At 41.7% G+C, this 19,592-nt stretch overlaps 2 protein-coding genes across 2 annotated transcripts in view; one reads left to right on the forward strand and one right to left on the reverse strand.

Moving 5' to 3' along the window:
* Window positions 1-19,592, forward strand: part of LOC135932628 (uncharacterized) — a 305,408-nt gene that overhangs the window by 80,357 nt on the left and 205,459 nt on the right. The window lies entirely within an intron of this gene.
* On the reverse strand, window positions 4,686-6,769 carry LOC134616036 (nuclear factor 7, brain-like). Its single transcript, XM_063460810.1, has one exon. It carries the CDS (start codon window positions 6,510-6,512, stop codon window positions 5,121-5,123), a length of 1,392 nt encoding a protein of 463 aa, XP_063316880.1. The 5' UTR covers window positions 6,513-6,769; the 3' UTR covers window positions 4,686-5,120.

Below are 19,592 nucleotides of genomic sequence, written 5' to 3' on the forward strand. Positions count from 1 at the left end.
CAGCTTTACTACAATTATATTATATTTTGGCTCACACTGAAGACACTGCGTTATAAAGCTCTTCTTTTGTACAGCTTTTACGCGAAACATGCTTTGTAGATGAGACCAAGGGTGTTCATCCTCTTCAATTCTAACAGAAACAGTTGCCTCTGCCATGTTTTCCTGTTTCTTCTTTCCGTGTGTCCGCTAGTTTGAAAGGCTTGAGCCACTTTGCCCGCCACAGTTCATAACTGGTCATGTGACCGCATGGCTACATCTGCTGGTGAAAGAGTTGCAGGAAACTCCACTGGCGGCATGATCTATTATTAGTAACATTATCTAATGTGTGAAATTAATTATTTAAAAAGAAAGTAACGAGTCAAATATTGTCAAATGTAGAGAGTAAAAGTACCGTTTCTTCTTCACAAATGTACTCGAGTACAAGTAAAAAGTATGGTGCAATAAAGGTACTTTGAAAGTGCATTTTTTTCAAAAATGTACTCAAGTAAATGTAACGGAGTAAATGTAACTCGTTACTACCCACCTCTGGTCACTACTGTGTCATTTTGGAAATATAGAAATATACAGACAACAGACTCTTCCACAGCAATCTCTTGTCATCAGTAAACAACATTTAGGGAGCTCTATAGTATTCAACAGTTCAATCGGTCTACGTTCACACTGCAGGTGAAAGTGCATCAGTCTGACTTTTCTGACCCTATGCGACTCATATCCGATCACGGTGTGACAGTGTGAACGGCACAAATCCGATATTTTCAAATCCGATCTGGGTCACTTTTGTATGTGGTACTGAATCCGATACATATCTGATGTTTTAGAAAGCGACTGCTGTTTGATGGTCATGTGGCATTAAATCCGTCTTTTACGTCACTGACACAAGACAGACGCCAATTATCAGCGCCGGAGAAGCGCCTGAGGAGACATCATGAACGCTTCCTGGCCATCCAGTGAAACTGTTGGGAAGACAATGTTGGAGAAACGTGAACATTTTAGTTGTACTGTATAATCTGCAGATTCTGACAGAAATCTGCAACTATCCTTTGAAGCAATAAGGATCATTATTAGGCCAAATGTAAATAACAAAATAACTTTTTAACTTAAAACAAAATTAGGAAATGTAAAGTCTGAAACAAGTCTCTATATTAACGGCCATCAGTCAAACAATACTGTTTGGTCTGGGTCTAAACAGAGCGCGTTGTGTGTGACGTCTTCTTTTGAGCATGCGGGCGCTTTGAGCGTTCACACTAGAGCACGTTTGCTGTCAGACAAAAAAACCGTATTTGATCAAAAACTGGGAGCATTAAGACCTGCAGTGTGAACGCAGCCTAAGAGGACCCTGCACGTCAATTCTCGATGCGAGGGGGGTACCCGGCGCGTCAATAAGTGAAGCAGAGGGAGCCTGACCATGCGTCGCACATTTGACCAGTTAGGAGTGAGAACGTGTTGAACATCTGTTAAGAGATTTTGTTTAATGTTTTATTAAATAACATGCTTTCCCTAAATAGGTTTGCGAATGTACAATGATGTTCATATATTTTATACTACATGTATCTTGTCACTACACATGCACGTGAGCCTTGCTGACTTCTAAGAAAATGACTGGCATAAGGAGGTTGCCACAGGAAACCTCACCTTTGCTGAGTTTGCTGAGTCTGCCGTTGGGAACAGGAACCAACTGGCTTCTGTTTCCCTTAAGATAGGCTTGACCAGTTCCTTACTGACAGTTGAACGTATATGTTTTATGCTTTGTAGGGAGTGGTATGTTATCTCTTCCTACATGTGTCTGTGACGCAAACATGCTTGAGTATAAATAAAGCTGACTGCAAAGCCTCGGGGTGAGTATCACCCGAGCACTCACCCGTGCGCACGTAGTTCTCTGAACAAAACTCTGACTGTTTTGTATTCCTTCAATGTGTTTTATAATGTCTTACCACTGACAACATCTATATTCAAGATGTTTTAAAGAAAAGAACAATAGAAGCTGAACAAACCTACAAGAAGTATAAGAATAAACTGATAATAATTATAAGAAGCAGCAAAAGAAATTACTACAGTAAACTTTTAGATGAAAATAAAAACAATATGACAAACATGTGGACAGCAACAGGTCTGTCTAGCACAGACCTGTTGCTGGCACAGCCAAGACAATTCAACTGCTGCTAGCACAGCATTGGGAACCAGGCAGAACTCTGTGTGTGATCTCGTGCACGAGGGAGAGAACCGTGCACGAGCGCTGTTCCTCCCCAGTCACTCTCAGTTAGCTCCTCCATAGCGCTGCTCTTTATTGTGGTCCCATGAATATGCAGAGGAACAGTGTGTGCTAACACTGAAGTTAGCAGTTTGTTTCCTAAGAGCGGCTGGGACAAACCACAGTGAGCGGCTGCAGAGTTTTAGTTAAGGTGGTTCTAATATGTGACCTGTTGAATTATTTACAGGGATTTATTTTTCATTTAAAGCATCATTTGTGAAGTTTTTATGAAGTTTAGTTCTTTTAGGTTCTTTGTGTAACGTTTAGATTTTCTTCTCTTGTGTTTTAACTCTTCAGGTTTCCTGTAACAGAGATGTAAACCACCGTTTTCTGATGGTGCTGCACTGTGACATAAACACTGCCACTTTATTAGGTACACCTTGCTGACTGCAGGTTATAACCCCTGCTGGAAACATCCCCACAGATTTGGATCCTTATTGCCATGACAGCACCACACAGCTGCTCCAGATGCTGCAGGATGCTGGTCAGGGCTCTAAAAGTCAAACTTTACTGAAAGTAATAAACCTGAGAGGAAATAAACTTTGGACTTTAGTAAGCTGAGCTCTGAAGCTGTGATGGAGCTCAGTCGGTGTGAAGGCGGCTGCTGTGTAACAAATGTTTGTCTGAGGTGCTGCGACTGATCCTGGTCATGTTTATTTAAAGAAGTCATGATGAAGCAGGCTGTGCAGTCCCAGCTCTTCATCAGTTAACAGTCCTCCAGAGCTGCTGCAGGGAGCTGACTGTCCTCCAGGTGGCACTAAGTGAAAACAGTCCAAAGAAATAAACTTGGACGGTTTTTAAGCCTAAATAAAATGTAAATAAAGTTTATAGATACATTTAAAACCAGCTACTCTGTGACTTTACACACCTACATATTACACTGACAGAGCTGACGCCTGATTGGAGCAGCACAGAGTTAGTCTTCTTTTCTGGTTGTTTGATTGGTTCGTCAGGATTTCCCCTTTACAGGTTTATATAATACAGTATTATTTAGTTCTGTCTGTCAGGTTTATATTGTTGGATTGTCCTTTATGCTTAGAAATATATAATCATATATGCTTAGAGGTATATAATCAATTGTATAATGATAGAGGTCTGATCCTTAGCAGTCTGCAAAGACTCTGTGTGCCTTCCAGAGTGTTCTGGCATCCACACACATCGTAAGGTCATGAGAGAGGTCGAACCTTCTCTTTCTGATTTATGATATGATAAACACATCTGTGTCTGTGTGAGATGTCATATGTTAATGAACCGTAAACTATGCAACACAGAATTCAGGTTTCAGTTGTGTTAAGTTGTGAAGTTGTGATGAAAGTTTTCTTACTGACACAGGTAGGATGGTCAGGCGTCCTCTGTTCCTGCACCGTTCATGAACTGTCACTTATAAAATGCTGCCAAACATCAACTACACTCAATAACTAAACGTGTGCAGGTTAAAGTGATGGACGCCCAGATCTGCACTCCAAATAAAAACAGACTAAAGGTGTTTCCTTCAGAAACAAAGACAATATTTACAAAGATCTCACAGGTAAACTGTGAGCGATCACAGCAGCATCTCATCCTGACTAACAGCTTTTAGATGCAGGGAGAGCGTCGTGGTTCAGAGGTGCTTCAGCAGATGATGAAGGCCTTTCTGTTGCATTGTGTAGTGCTGTGGATGCCATGATGGTTGACTGGGTCTGGTTCTACTGAACTCAGAAACACTTCTGAGGTATTTACACCTGAAGCCTCATTTAATGTGAGTCAGAAACAAACGGCTCACCTGTGATTAATGGATGTTTCCCTGCATTTATATTTGCACACAGTTTATTTCTTACAGCAGGAAAACTGAACAGAATGTATGTAAGAGGTTAGAGTGAGGATGACGTCACTTAATACAGAAAATCCATGTTTGTCTGTTTTGATGATGAAGGACTTCTTTAGCTCTGTAAACAGCTACACTTGAGAGGACAGAGGTGATTTCATGGATCAATAACAATGTGTTTATCAGCTTTCATCATCGCAGTGCAGACATGACGTCAGATCTATCAAAGTGAAGGCCGTCTCTCTGATGACGTCACAGAGTCGTTCTGTCCAATAAAGGATCTCAGATCAGCTGCTGCCATCTTGTGGCCACAGTTGGTTACTGTCTCTGAAAGTTGTCTCATGTTTCCTGTTGTCCTGTTAACAAAGGCTGGAGCTCATCATGCTGAGAGGGCAGCAGCATTTTTTGGCTCTTCACACATGTTCATTATATTCTGATGATCCTGGATGGAGACAAACTACAGATAAGTGTGTTCAGCCCAACTAGTTTATCTCATTACAGCAGTTTGATGTTTCCCTTTGAATCCCCCTGAAGATACTGACAGTGAAGCACGTACATAATACTGCAGCCTTTCAACTCTGAGCTTATTTAGTTCTATTAATACACTGAAATCTCATTTGTGTCATGAAGAAAGTCTTTAATCAAACAGAATTCAAAGATCAGAAACATTTCATATATGGAGTTAAACATGAATCATTGTTTCAACAATATATTTATTGTTGTCATAAACAGACAAGAAGACAACAACAAACTGCTCCTCCCATTCAACACATGTCAGTCCATATCCCAGCAAACTAAATCATCTCCATTTACACACATCAAATAGAAACATGAATCACTTGTAATGATTAGAAACTTGATAGAATTTCAAATCTAGTTTGGGGAGTCATTCAGTGAGAAACAGTGAAATGATTTTCCATGTGAAAAGGTGGACAGCAGAAACAGAAAGAAACAGTGAGAACTAAAAGAGAAACAAAGAGCTTTGGAACAACGAGGCAGCAGGAGGACAGCTGCAGTTTAACAGCTTCAATTCACTGACAGGAAACAACATTAGAAACATCATCATCCTCAACTCATCTGCTCCACTGACACTGACACCTTCAATGGACACACCTTCACTTTACGACCAGTGAAAATGAATGGAAACATCCTGTGAGTGAAAGTGTGTGTGAAGGTGTGTATGTGTGTGTTAGTATCAGGATCAGAGAACGACAGCTTTCCTCTGTTCCAGTCCAGATTCACTCTGATCCTCTGGAGCTTCTTCTCTACTGAGAGAACAGTTTCAAAAGGAGCTGATGGTGATTGTTTGTAGTATTTACCTTGAGAGAATCTTATTCTCCATAATCCAGACCGTATGTTTCCCTTCCTCTGCACAGACTCTGCTAACACACCCAGTCCCCACACTGTACTGTCTCCAACATCAACATCCCAGCTGTGAGTCCCTGAGTTAAAGCCCTCAGAGCCCAGGACAGACCAGTAATAAGCAATCCTCTCTGGATTATCAGGAAGCTGCTGCGTCTTTCCTCCTCTCACACTGGTCAGATCTTCAGACAGGATGAGGTTTGGATGAGCAGTGTTTGGGTCCAGAATGAGAGGAGTGTAGGAGACCATGTCCTTCATGTTGTTCCAGATGTTGAAGGTCAGGTTGCCCAGGTGTTTGGCCTGGTCTATCAGAGCTCCTGAGGGCAGCTGTGGATCATCCAGCAGGGGGCAGCGCTGGACTCTTTCCACTGCAGCCTTGTAGTTGTGCAGGAATGAGACGTCTTCAGCTCTCAGCTCCTCCTCTGTGGCTCTGACTGTGTCTGAAAGAGCTGCTATCTCTCTGCTCAGAGCCTCCATCTTCTCCTTCATCATCCCACTCTTCTGCTCCTCTTCCTCCCTCAGTGCAGCCAGCCTGGCCTCCTCTTCCTCTGCTAGAAATTGGTGAAGCTTCTTAAACTGCTCCTTAATCTGCCTCTCTGTGTGTCGGGCCTGGACCTTAATGTGTTCTGCTGTTTGATCAAACTTCACTTGAACTTCTTCACAAACCTTTAACTTCTTCTTTAAGGGTTCCAGAGTTTCCTGAAGTTCCTTCTTGTGTTGTTGTGCAGCTTCATCGATGGGTCTGAATCTGTGATTGGTGTGTTTTTCTGAGTCTCTGCAGACGACACACACTGGCTGCTGATGGTCCAGACAGAAGAGTTTGAGTTTCTCAGAGTGCAGACTGCAGAGAGCCTCTGAAGCTCTCTGATCTCTCTCCTGTAAGAACGACTCACACAGGTTCTTTAAAGCCAGACTTAAAGGTGGTTCTTGCTTTGAAGATCTTCTCTTACAAACTGGACACTCGTGTGTTGGTCTCTCTCTCCACCATCTCTTCAGACAGTCTTTACAGAAGCTGTGGCTACATGACAGAAGAACAGGATCTCTGAAGACCTCCTGACAGACCGGACAGCAGAGATCCTCCTCTGATCTGGAAGCCATTGAGTCTGTGAGTGAAGCTGAAAACAGCAGACAGGAAGTACAGTCAGTCCTGGCTCCCCTCCCTCCTCTACTACCTTCACTGAAACTTCCTTTGAGTCGTGTTTTTGCTCAAACTCACATTCAGTGTGTGGAGCGTCAGCAGCTTGAAGCAGCAGTGTTGGAGTTTTCCACTTTTCTCTCCTGTAGCTGGACTCACTCAGAGGAAGCTGCTAGTTTGGTCTGAACTCAGTCTGATCGTCTGTGCGTCTCTCTTTACTGAGGACGAAGAAGAGCCTGTTTACTGGTTTGTCACATTTGAGTGACGTGAGGGGAGGAGACAAATGTTGCTGTTTGACTTTTAACTAAGGTGTGTTTCAATCCTGCCTGTAGCTCAAAAACTGTAAAACAGGTTTTGTGTCTTTTCACCTCCACAGGTCACAACATGAAACCTGTTGTGAAGTTTATAAAATAAAGTGTCACTCGGTGGTGCAGCTGTTTGTCAGCTTCTATTTTAGACTTTGTTCTGGTTCTTGTTCAGGTTCCCAGCAGTGGGAGTGTAATGCAGTCACACACACAGGTGGTGTTAAGGTGGATTCACTTTGTTACAGACAGTGGTGTTATTTCTTGTAACTAAGGGTGTGTTTCACTCCAAAGTTCAGACATTAACCTGCCAGAAGTTGGAAAAGTTGCTAATAAAGAGCTTTTATCTCATTTCACATGCAGGTCAGAGCATGAAAGCTGTGATGCAGCAGTTTGAGGAAAATTGCTGCTGATATAAAATATTTTTTGTGGTTTTACAAAATATATAAAAGAGCAGAAAGAAAAGAAATAAGTGTAAAGAGTGCAGCAAAATGCATGTTTTAGTGTGAGTTGGTTCATCTGATCTGGTTGTGTAAAAGTCACTGCATGACACTGAGTGTTACTTTTGTGTTACTGACACTCATCTCTGACTCAGAGAAACGATTTCTCCCCTGTGATGTTCACACAGTGGTGAGTTACATGTGTGTGGAATTTTTACTCTTTTATAGAATTAAAGTTTTGCTTTTCTCTTCCTTTCCTTTTTCTATTATTTACTAAAAAATCTCTCAAAGAAATAATGAATTCTCCACACGTGTTTGAAGGTTGCATGCAAATATCATGTGATCTAAAAGTCAAATATCTGCTGATGGAGCAAAACAAGGCCAGATGTTCAGCAGCTGTATTGCTGCATGACATCAGCCCACAGCAGCAGAGACCGTGGAGCCAACATGTGAGAAACAAAGCAACACGCTGAACATCTGAACCACAGCAGGAAGTGCGACTCTTTGTAGACCTGTGGACAGGAAACACACAGCAGGTCCTGATCAGTAACAGGGTCCAAATACAAACATGTGTTTATCAGCATCTGTATATATGAGCACACAGAGAGCTCAGCTGGACACACACTTCAGTCCTCCATCAAACACAACACACCTACACACTGTTTCCACCAGCTGCAGCACAGTCCAGTCTTTACAGTCAGGGAGGGCTTTTAATTTGAAAGGCACCACACAGGAAGTTTCAGAGGAACAGAAGAAGAACCAAAGGATGGTCTGTGATGTTAAGGTTAGTGTGATCAGCATCAGCTGGAAATATGAAACATATCAAACATGTGAGGAAGAAGCAGCAGCAGCTCACACGTTTACCACAACCACACACAGTCCTCTGAGAGCAGCGTGGCCTCCATCTTTGAAACACACAAACTGAAACGCACAAACTCACTGTTTGATTATTGATTGATTGATTTTCAGAGACAAGTAATTAAAGTTTATTTATTAAGCACTTTTCACAGCGGTCACAAAGCGCTTCACACAAAAGGCTCAAATAAACATGAACATTAAGTGGAAAAAAAAGATTCAATAAGACAGTAAAATAAACAGGTAGTTTTAAATAAATAAATAATAATTCAATAAAATGTTTGTCATTAGAAAGCCTGTAAAACAGAAACACTTGAACAGCTTTTTTAAAGAATCCACAGAGTGGACTAAACGTTGTTGTGGAGGCAGACTGTTCCACAGCCTTGGTGCCACAGACTGAAAGGCTCTGTCACACTTAGTCTTTAGTCGTGTACAGGGAACAACTAACACATCATGAGTCCGTGAACGGAGACAACGAGCAGCATATATTTTGTAAGAAGTTGAGATAAATAATCGAGGACGTGATCATTTAGTGTTCTGTGTGTTAAAACAAGAATTTTGAAACAAATCTTGAAATTTATTGGGAGCCAATATAAAGAAGATTAAATAGCAGTAATGTGAGCTCGCTTGTTAGAACATGTTAGTCGTCTGGCTGCAGCATTTTGTATAACTTGGAGGTGAGAACGACATGATGTGTCCAGGCTGGTAAACAGGACATTACAATAATCTAAACACGATGACACAAATGTATGAAGAGTTTTTTCCAGTTCAGCCGAGGAGACCATATGTGTCAGGATCCTGGGTCTCTTGACCCAGCGTGTTTAGTTCTTCAAGGTTTTTGTATTATTCTGCTTGTGAGTTATTTTATGGTTTCCAGTTTTGATCCCTTGCCCTTCATGTTTCTGTGTCCCCTCAGTTCTGTGTAAATCTGTGTCTTTGCATGTTTTGAGTTTCTTGTTTTCTGTCACTCTGTATTGTGAATTATGTTCTCATGGTTGGTCTTTTGTTACTCCCTCGAGTCTAGTTTCTTGTGTTCCAAGCTTAGTGTTTCCCTCTGTGTATTTTGGTTCTTAGACCTCTGCCTTTGGTTTTTGTCTCTGTGTTTCTTAGTTGCTGTCTCCACTGTGCCACGCTCGCTTCTGTGTCATACTTCCTGTTTTACTTTGTAGGTCCGTGTCTTATGTGAATGTGTCCTGCTTTGCTTCCTTGTCTCGTCAGCCCTGATTTCTCCCAGCTGTGCCCTCCTTCTGTGTCTCATTCCCCTCGTTACTTCCCAGTGTATTTAAACCCTGTGTTTCTCTGAGTCAGTGTTGCGTCGTCCCTCAAGCTGTGTGTTTCCTCGTGTGCCTCTCTGTCAAGTGTAAGTTTATATTTCCCAGTTTAGTTTAGTTTGTATGCCTTTTTCCCTGCCAGCCAATAAAGCTGTGACTTTGAGTTTACACCTTGAGTCTATGCGCCTGCATTTTGAGTCCCCATCTCCAGCCTGCCACACAGCGCTTCATGACAATATGTCACAGTTAGAAATGTTCCTTAAATGAAAGAAACAGGAACGAGACAGATTTTATATGTGAGTGGAAGCCCAGAGAAGAATCAAATATTCCACCAAGATTTTGAATGTTGGACTTAAAGTTGAACAAAAAGAAGCAAGAACCAATTTTATATTTGTAGTTCATGAGGAGCTATGATCACGGTCTCAGTCTTGTTGGTGTTTAAGACAAAGTATTTGCTACAGAGTGAATCAGTCCCCTGATTTAAGCAGTGGACTAGGGTGCAATGTTCCCTCTAATTTTTCATGTGTCTGAGCGACCGCACAAACCTCCTGAGCGACCCCTTGGACCACTGTGAGCGACATCAGACGTGTGCATTGTGGTCACACCAGCATCGAATCCATCCAAGTTACATGGTTTATTAAAATAATCAAATTACAGCATTTACATTTATGTTACACTACATTTTATTAACTGCTTTAGCCCACTTACAATGAAAATTAAAAAAAAATCTTGTTCATGACCTGTGTAGTATGTTAACACTATTGGAAGTAAAAATAACTTGAACTCCAATTTTGAAAACAACTTTATTGCTTTCTTTTTTAAAAAGAAAATATAGCTCTGACTTATGAGTATGAGTCTGTGGTCTGGGAAAGAGTCCTGTAACTCTGTCTGCAAAATACAGCATATAATGCCCAATATTGGGCAATTAATTATATAGTTACTTCTTCAAAAAAGTAACTCAGTTTGTCAAACAACAAAGTTTTTGCAGCTGTTTACCTAAAAATGCAGCCAAGGCGTTTTTTTTAAATAAACATTTCAAACTATTTAGAGAACAATCAGCTGTTCTGCATCAGCATTTGATGCCACACAAATCATTTGTGCCACTCCAAAAATAATTTCTGTCCACTATGAGATAAAGGAGAACAGCCGCCTGATACCTGCAGGCCTGACAACAGGATATGTATCACTCCTGTAACACCTGTAACATTCAGAAGTCACCTCATTGTTCTGACTCACACAACAAAACTATTGACTACACTACACACTAACTACACAAAATTTGCGCTAAACGTGGCAAATCTCTCACATCTCAAAACACCGCCATCACTCCTAAAACGTCCCCCCGCCCTAAACAACAAATGCCATGTTTTGATTGGTCGACATGGTACATTTTTCGACCAATGGGAAAGGGTGGGGGGTGTTTTTGTTTTGTTTTTGCTGACAGGCTGAGAGTGCTTTCCTTATAAAACGCCGTTTTACCATTTCTTCCTGCAGTAAATATAAACAACGACAGTATTCAGGAAGAAAACCAAACATTGCAGATATTTTTATCATAACTCTGGTTTTACGTGGCCTATCAACACAATTTAAAAACTGGTATAAAGTTCAAACTTTTTCCGTTAATTGTTCCGTCTGTCCTGCTCACATCTCCAATGGTTGTACACGTTGTCATTAACGTGGCTTCACTCCACATCAGCCACGCCGCTTTGCTAAAACACCGGAGTCACATAAGGACGCTGTCATAGCCTGTCAACGATTAGCTGCATATATACGAATCTGAATCGCATTATTGGCTGGACTATGGGATAAGGTGGCATCGTTCTAATCCCAGGAGCAGCCAGTCACTAACTGACTAACACTGCAAAACAGAATTGTTAAAGTTTTTATTTTAATTTCAATTCAGGTTAGATTTTTTTTGTGCGCAACACAGATTTTTTCTGCGCAGAGACCACAATTGCGCACGCGCGCAACTTAGAGGGAACATTGCTAGGGTGGATAGCCTTTTGAGCTGATGAGCCTGAATGTCAATGGCATAGAAATGATAAGAAATGTTATTAAAAGACTGAATAATGCCATCCGAGGGGGCGGTGTGGCAGCAATTTTTCACACCAGCCTATTAATCAACCAAAGACCAAGACAGACTTTTAATTCATTTGAAAGCCTGATGCTTAGCCTCGTCCACCCCAGCTGTAAAAGTCAGAAACCAGTCTTACTTGTTATCATCTATCGTCCACCTGGGCCTTACACAGAGTTTCTCTCTGATTTCTCAGACTTTTTATCTGATTTAGTGCTCAGCTCTGATAAAATAATTATTGTGGGTGATTTTAACATCCATGTAGATGCTAAAAATGACAGCCTCAACATGGCATTTAATCTGTTATTAGACTCAATTGGCTTCTCTCAAAATGTAAAAGAACCCACCCACCACTTTAATCACACTCTAGATCTTGTTTTAACATATGGCATAGAAACTGAACATTTAACAGTGTTTCCTGAAAACCCTCTGCTGTCTGATCATTTCCTGATAACATTTACATTTACAATAATTGATTACACAGCAGTGGAGAGTAGACTTTATCACAGTAGATGTCTTTCTGAAAGTACTGTAACTAAGTTTAAGAATATAATCCACCCACTGTTATCATCTTCAATGCCCTGTACCAACATAGAGCAGAGCAGCTACCTGAACGCTACTCCAACAGAGGTCGATTATCTTGTTAATAATTTTACCTCCTCACTACGTACGACTGTGGATACTGTAGCTCCTGTGAAAACTAAGGCCTCAAATCCGAAGTCCCTGACTCCGTGGTATAATTCTCAAACACGTAGCCTAAAGCAGATAACTCGTAAGCTGGAGAGGAAATGGCGTGTCACAAATCTAGAGGATCATCATTTAGCCTGGAGAAATAGTTTGCTGCTTTATAAGAAAGCCCTCCGCAAAGCCAGAACATCTTACTATTCGTCACTGATTGAAGAAAATAAGAACAACCCCAGGTTTCTCTTCAGCACTGTAGCCAGGCTGACAAAAAGTCAGAGCTCTACTGAGCCAACCATCCCTTTAACGTTAACTAGTAATGACTTCATGAACTTCTTCACAAATAAAATTTTTATCATTAGAGAAAAAATTACCAATAATCATACCACAGATGTAATATTATCTACAGCTACTTTTAGTACCATCGATGTAAAGTTAGACTCTTTTTCTCCAATTGATCTTTCTGAGTTAACTTCAATAATTAATTCCTCCAAACCATCAACGTGTCTTTTAGACCCCATTCCTACAAAACTGCTCAAAGAAGTCCTGCCATTAATTAATTCTTCAATCTTAAATATGATCTCATCTCTGTGCTTGTCCTGCTAGACCTCAGTGAGATTCCCATGATGCATTGAGTTTTTCCTTTCCAGTCACCTTTCTCACTCACTGTTATTATCTGTTATTAATCTCTGTCTCTCTTCCACAGCATGTCTTTATCCTGTTTTCCTTCTCTCACCCCAACCGGTTGCAGCAGATGGCCCCGCCCCTCCCTGAGCCTGGTTCTGCCGGAGGTTTCTTCCTGTTAAAAGGGAGTTTTTCCTTCCCGCTGTCGCCAAAGTGCTTACTCATAGGGGGTCATATGATTGTTGGGTTTTTCTCTGTATCCATTATTATAGGTTATACTGTACAATATAAAGTGCCCTGATGCGACTTTTGTTGGGATTTGTCACTATATAAATACAATTGAATTGAATTGTATGTAATCATGTGGTTTGTAGGAACGCTCCTCTTCCTCAGAGGATCCACCTGTGCTTCCTCTCCTCTCTCCTCCACCTGTTACAGTGAGGGAACGTCCTCCATGATGGAGGAGCTGCTGGAAAGTGCTGAGAGTTTCCTCCAGAGTGAGACCTCTGTCACAGTTCAGAGGATCTACGGCAGCAGAGACCTTCATGGACACTAAAAGTCTCAAACACACAACAACAACATCACACTGACTCCACTCTGACATCACTGATCAATAATCAAAGAACACACAGATCAAACTGATTGATCAGCCATCAGAGGAGTCGGATCAATGGAGCTGCTTCTGTTCCTGATGTCCCCTGTTTGATCCTGGACCTGAACTCTCCCTGCAGAGAAGACACAAGACAGTCAGAGACACACACACACACACACACACACACACAAATATCATCTTTGACAACTGAGGAAGTTTGGGGGCTTTCTATATAGTAGGGCTGGGTATCGTGACTGATTTCTAGAATCGATTCAATTCCGATTTACATGGTCCCGAATCTATTCTATCCACGATTCAATTTAATTTGAATCAATTCGATTGGAATCTGGGAAATTTTGACAGTCAGAAATATTATAATTCAGATCAGTACATTTACATATTTTTGTATCTATAAAAAGGAAGCTGGCACACGCAAGACTTTATCAAAGGTGTGAGCGTCACAGCAGATGCTTTTGTGTCAAAGTAGCTGAAGATAAAACAGAAAAACATGAAGGTGGTTTTCCTGGCCTGGATTTTATAAAAATATTCTGCAGTAGGAAAAACAAAAGAAAACCATTAATCAACATATGAGCGTTACCTCTGACGTTCCAGCGGTTTTATTAGAGACACGGCTAAGCATTTTGCATTTTGCATAATTTTAAAAAGTTTAAATTGGTTCAGTATTGAACAGCAGAAATGAGGTTTTCTTTTCGGAAGTAAGTAAAAGGAAGAAAACAGCGGCAGACTTGAGCGTAACAAGCAATCGAATAATGCAGAAAACAGATTTTTAGACGGGAAACTGTTGTTGGAGTACAGAGAGAGAGAGAGAGAGCTGTGCGTCGTGGTGGAAGCAAAACAGTAAAAGTCAGAGTTGTTGTTGTTTGTATGTAGCGTAGTTTGGATCTTCTTTTGCTGCTGGTTCGGTCGAGAGAGATAAAACTAACAGCTTTAGAATCAGCACATAAGGGGAACACAAAGCGCGGACCCGCCGACAGATCAGAATCAGTGAGCTGTCGGCTTTCAGCCCGACTGTGAAAAAGGCGACATGTCACTGATTCTGATCCACGGGTAGTGCTGTGTGTTTACGTCTTTGTGCAGAATCCATGTTCCTGCTCTCATTTACTGCCTTAGCTGTTTGGTGGTTGTTGAAATTTTGTGAGATTTCACCTGAGATTCTGGCATTTCGGGCAAAATAAATTAATATTAAAAAATCAATTCAGGATTTTAATGAATCGATTTTACGTTATCCAAGCCAGAATCGATTTTAATCAATAATCGATTATAAAAACCCACCCCTACTATATAGGCACTGTGGAGAGCATCCTCACACAGAACATCGCATCCTTGTATGGGAACAGCTATGCTAAGGACCAACAAGCTCCTCAGAGAGTGATCTGTACAGCAAAACGCTGCTGCAAGGCTGCTCTCCCCTCCCAACAGGACATCTACACCAGTAGGTGCTGGACTAGAGCAGCCCAGCTATTGAAGAACCTGTCACATCCCAGCAAAAAACTTTTCCGATTGCTGCAATCAGGCAGAAGGTTCTGCACCGTGTGCGCAAAAACAGAGAAACTCAAGAGCAGCTTCTATCCTTAGGCCATCTGTGTGGTAAATCAGGACACGCCCCCCCACCATACGTGACTGAGACAGGACTCATTCTTACCACTTTCTGTCTGATCTAGTATTTTTCTTTCTCTCTTATTTTCTTTTCTAGATGTACCTGTATATTGTTTACATGTTTGAAATAAATTAACAATCTAATTAACAATCAATCCTTCTGGCTTCACTACGGCACAAGACACTTTAACACTCATGCAATGTACATTCTGAGATTCAAACGTAAATTTACAGATTGTTTTATTTCATTTATATAATATATATAATTCACTCACTGTATATAATGTTCTCTTTCTTGTTTTGTTGCACAGTCGAGCAGCTTCTCAGGACACATTTCACTGCGTGTTGTACTTGTATAACTCTGCACATGACAACTAAAGAATCTTGAAATATGAACATGAAGACAGAGACAGACAGATACCTTTGACTTTCAGCCGGATTATTTTGTATTGGATGATACTGCTGCTGTTGACTATACACTTATACACTCCACTGTCTCTCTCTGTGGGCTGTTTCAGGGTCAGACTGAGGTCTCCAGTTCCCAGCAGGTCTTCATCCATCTTTGTTCGGTCCTTGTAATCGTGGTGCTGTTCTTCAGGCTGGCCAGAGCCGTTCTCATACACATGGACCTTCCTGTCTTCACTGTCCCTCCACACCACTACAACGTCTTTAGGCAGGTTTCCTGAGGTTTTGAAGGGCAGCTCCAAAGACTCCACCCCCTCAACCACCTCCACCTGACGGACTGAGAGGATAACAAACAAAAGATGAGCTGTACAGACAGCAGCAGCAAGTTTTCAGAGTTGTAGAGAAAGATGAGGTACAGAAGCAGATCAGAGCAGAAGGTAACAGGACAGAAAGTTAAATCAACTTTTTGAGCAGTTGGAGATGCTGAACAAATGTGTGAAGAGGATTTGTTACTTTGTCTGGAGGCTAAAAGGGCCCTGTGCATCTGCATTGCCTGCATAGAGCATGAAAAGGCTTTACTCTAATCCTCCTGCAGAGTAGTTTCTAGAATGAATAAAATTAAGTAATTCAGGAGGACGTTTCCAGTCCACCATTTCCAGTGTTTCCAATCTCTTCCCCTGGCCTTATTAAGCTGATTCCTAAACATTGCACCAGCAGCTAAACTGCTAGTCCACATTCAAAAAACTGTGGTTTTACGTATCTGGTCCCCTCCCCAGCAAGACAAGGGTTGATATGTGTAGCTTGCTGGCTGTCTGAGTGGTGTCCAGAAACAATGTGGGCTTTCTAGATAATTGAGAAACTTTCAGGATTAAATCTGGTAGGAGAGACGGCGTCCATCCCACTTTGGATGAAGCAGCTCTTATTTGTAAAAAATGGTCAGATATACAAAAACTTCCAAAAATGTGCCCTTAAGGCTGATTCTGTTCATCTGGACGCAGCATTTTGAGTGGGAGAAACGTTTCATCACTCATCCATTCTCTCTTGGCTCTTGACGGAGGCAGTCGCACTTTCTCCCTCTCTTTCTCTTTTCTTCTTATCTTTTCTTCTTGGCTTTTCATGTCTTGTATAGTCTTGCTTATTCTCTAACCCTAAGAGAGTCTCCCAGACTTGTTCTCTAAAAACATAAAGAAGAATTATTGATTTGATCAACTGGTCTTGACACCCTACTGGGCTCGGGAGAGCCTGATTGTCCTGTAGAGAAGTTTGCTGCCGGATACTTGATGGTCAGTTGCGTCGTTTGTCTGGCGACACTCTCGATGGAGGACATTGAACGACATCTACCAATTCTGAATCATGATAACAGAGTTCTGGCTGATTGGAGCTGGCTTGGACCTGACTTATCGAAATACAAAAGCGGCTACAGCTGTTCAAAATCCCACAAGGCTGGCTGACATGATAGACGATGGGCAGGGCTGTGAGTACTCAGACTGTGTTTATTGAACACAATATGGATAAGATCTTGGAGAAGGTAATGGCTTTGCAATATGGATAACATCTTGAAGAAGAACAATGGGAATTGAGAGACCTGGTGACCAGTGACGGACATAGACTACTGTAAAATTGGATGCAGTTTGTACGCACTAACCTGGCACCCCCTGACAAAACTCTCCTTTAGATAAAAAGACTGTTCATCGTGACTCTCTCTCCCCTCATTCAAGGCCACCAGCGTGGATCAAAGATTGTTGATTTTTGCTTAACCGGGTGAAGGGACACTTTCTCTCGGCTGAACAAGGAACACACACACATACATATGCACCACAACAGACCTACACTCAAACCAGCCCACTGAATGAACAATGGACTACGAGGCCAGTTCCTTGATCATTAATATGCCACTGTATGACCATTGATCAGCAACCACTGATCTAAGACCATTGATGAGTGATCAATGGATGTGTACATCCTCATCATTGAAATACTGTCCACTGGCCTGTAGGTGTGAACAGACTGCAGAGTCCTGGCCTGACGAGGTGGCTCTTCTGTGTTGTGCCAGCTGCTTGGCCAGAGGTTGTTTGGTTTCCCCGATGTATAAATCTTGGCAATCCTCTGGAGTGTTGGGGGTATACTCGCATATGAACACTCGTGTACAAGTATGCACAAGGAATCCTGTTACCTCTATAATACTCCACACTGATTTGGGTCTAATAAGAAGATCTCCACATTAACTACCTGAAAACAGCATGTTTGGTTTCACACTGCAAGGACCTAAATCATGGTCTTTCTTCCCCACAAATTAGTTTCTGCAGAAGAAGTAATTTCCCAGCTGCTGTTTAAAACCACCAGTGTTTCCACTCATTACCATATTTGTTAAGGTTGGCTGTGTGGCAGGCAAGCAGGAGTGGTGGACCCAAAGTGCGGACTTAGACTCAAGGGATGAACTCAAAAATACTCAGCTTTATTTGCTGGCACAGGGAAACAAGCGTACAAAGCAAAGCAAAGAAAAGCAAACTAAACTAAACTGGGAAACAACATAAACTCATGGGAAACACAGGGAGATCCACACAGCATGGGGGACAACGCAACACTGACTCAAAGAAACACAGGGTTTAAGTACACTGGGAAGTAACGAGGGGAATGAGACACAGAAGGAGGGCACAGCTGGGAGAAATCAGAACTAACGAGACAAGGAAGCAAAGCCAGACACATTAACATAAGACACGCACCTCCAAAGTAAAACAGGAAACATAACACAGAGATGCGAACTTGACAAGGGGATACAGCTGACAGGGGAGACAGAGCAACTAGAGAACATAGACATAAACCGTAAGACAGAACTTAAGAAACCAGAGACTAGAAATGATAACAAACTCAAAACCTCTGGGTCGACCCAGGCATCCTAACAGTATTTCTGTGTGTCCTCAAAGCTTTGAGCTACTGCTGTCCGTGTTGTCCTGTGTTCTAATGTGTTGTTATGTTCAGCAAAGAAATGCTGCACTGACTCCATAAGACTCACTCTGACTCCAAATTCAAAGAGGCACTTTTGAATTGGAAGCCACTTTTACCTTCAGTCAGCTTCTCATTAGCTGCCTGGAAACAGAAACAAAGTCAGAGGTCTGCAGCACTGACCTCTGAATTTCAGCTCCACTTGTTTCTTGAGGATGTTTCCCTCCCTGCTGCAGACGGTGCAGGTGCAGGTGTAGGTGGACTTGTCTCCATCTGTGGGGTGTTTCAGGGTCAGACTGAGGTCTTCAGGGTGGTTGTTCCCCATTGCCCCCGATGAATCTATCTCATCGCTGTCTGAGTGGGTGGGGGTTAGGTGGTGTTAATTCTATCTTTCCAAATTATACTTTGAAATAAGACAAATCTTGAAAATCTGCTGACAATTTTATACATTAATATACATTAATAGTAATAATTATAATACATAATAATACATCTACAGGCACCTCAGAATCACTAATTGGTCTAAACATGTGATTAGCTTAATTAGACAGCTGACAGTGTGAATAAATGTGGCTTGATGATGGACAGAAACACAGTGTCAGTGTTGCCCTTTGTTGGTCGTCCAATAAAGTAGCAGAACGTTGTTTAGTTTTTGGCTGAGAAGTGTACGAGGCAACTCAAACTGTAGCTTCTCAGAAGGAAATAGTTTTAATTTAACTGAAATGATCCATAAAATTTTTACATTTAAGAAAAAACAAATGTGTTATATATGTTCACAAGCTGAGTTCTGGCATAGTCATTATTGAAAGTGTACTAACCTTTGACCTAAAGCAGTACTTTTTTTTCTATCAGGATGTTTCCCTCCTTGCTGTAGACGGTGCAGGTGTAGGTCTTTGTGCCTCTGCCTTTGGGGTCTTTCAGGGTCAGACTGAGGTCTCCAAATTTCAACAGTTTTCTCTTCATCTCTGTTCGTCCTTTGTAAAACTGGTGCTGTTTTTCAGGCTGGTCAGAGCTGTTCTCATAAACGTGGACCAATCGGTCTTTCATATCTTTCCACTCCACTTTAGCATCTTTAGGTATGTGAACTATAGCTTTGCAGGGAAGCTGGACAGATTTCACACCTGAATCCACCTTCACCTCGTAAACTGAGAGGACAACAAAGCACAAAATGATGACATCACCAGCAGCTGTGATGGTCACATGAGTTTCTCTTCAGCTCTCTGTGGCTGTATCCCAATT

The sequence above is a fragment of the Pelmatolapia mariae genome, linkage group LG3_W (genome assembly GCF_036321145.2).
Source record: "Pelmatolapia mariae isolate MD_Pm_ZW linkage group LG3_W, Pm_UMD_F_2, whole genome shotgun sequence".
NCBI classification, from domain to species: domain Eukaryota; kingdom Metazoa; phylum Chordata; class Actinopteri; order Cichliformes; family Cichlidae; genus Pelmatolapia; species Pelmatolapia mariae.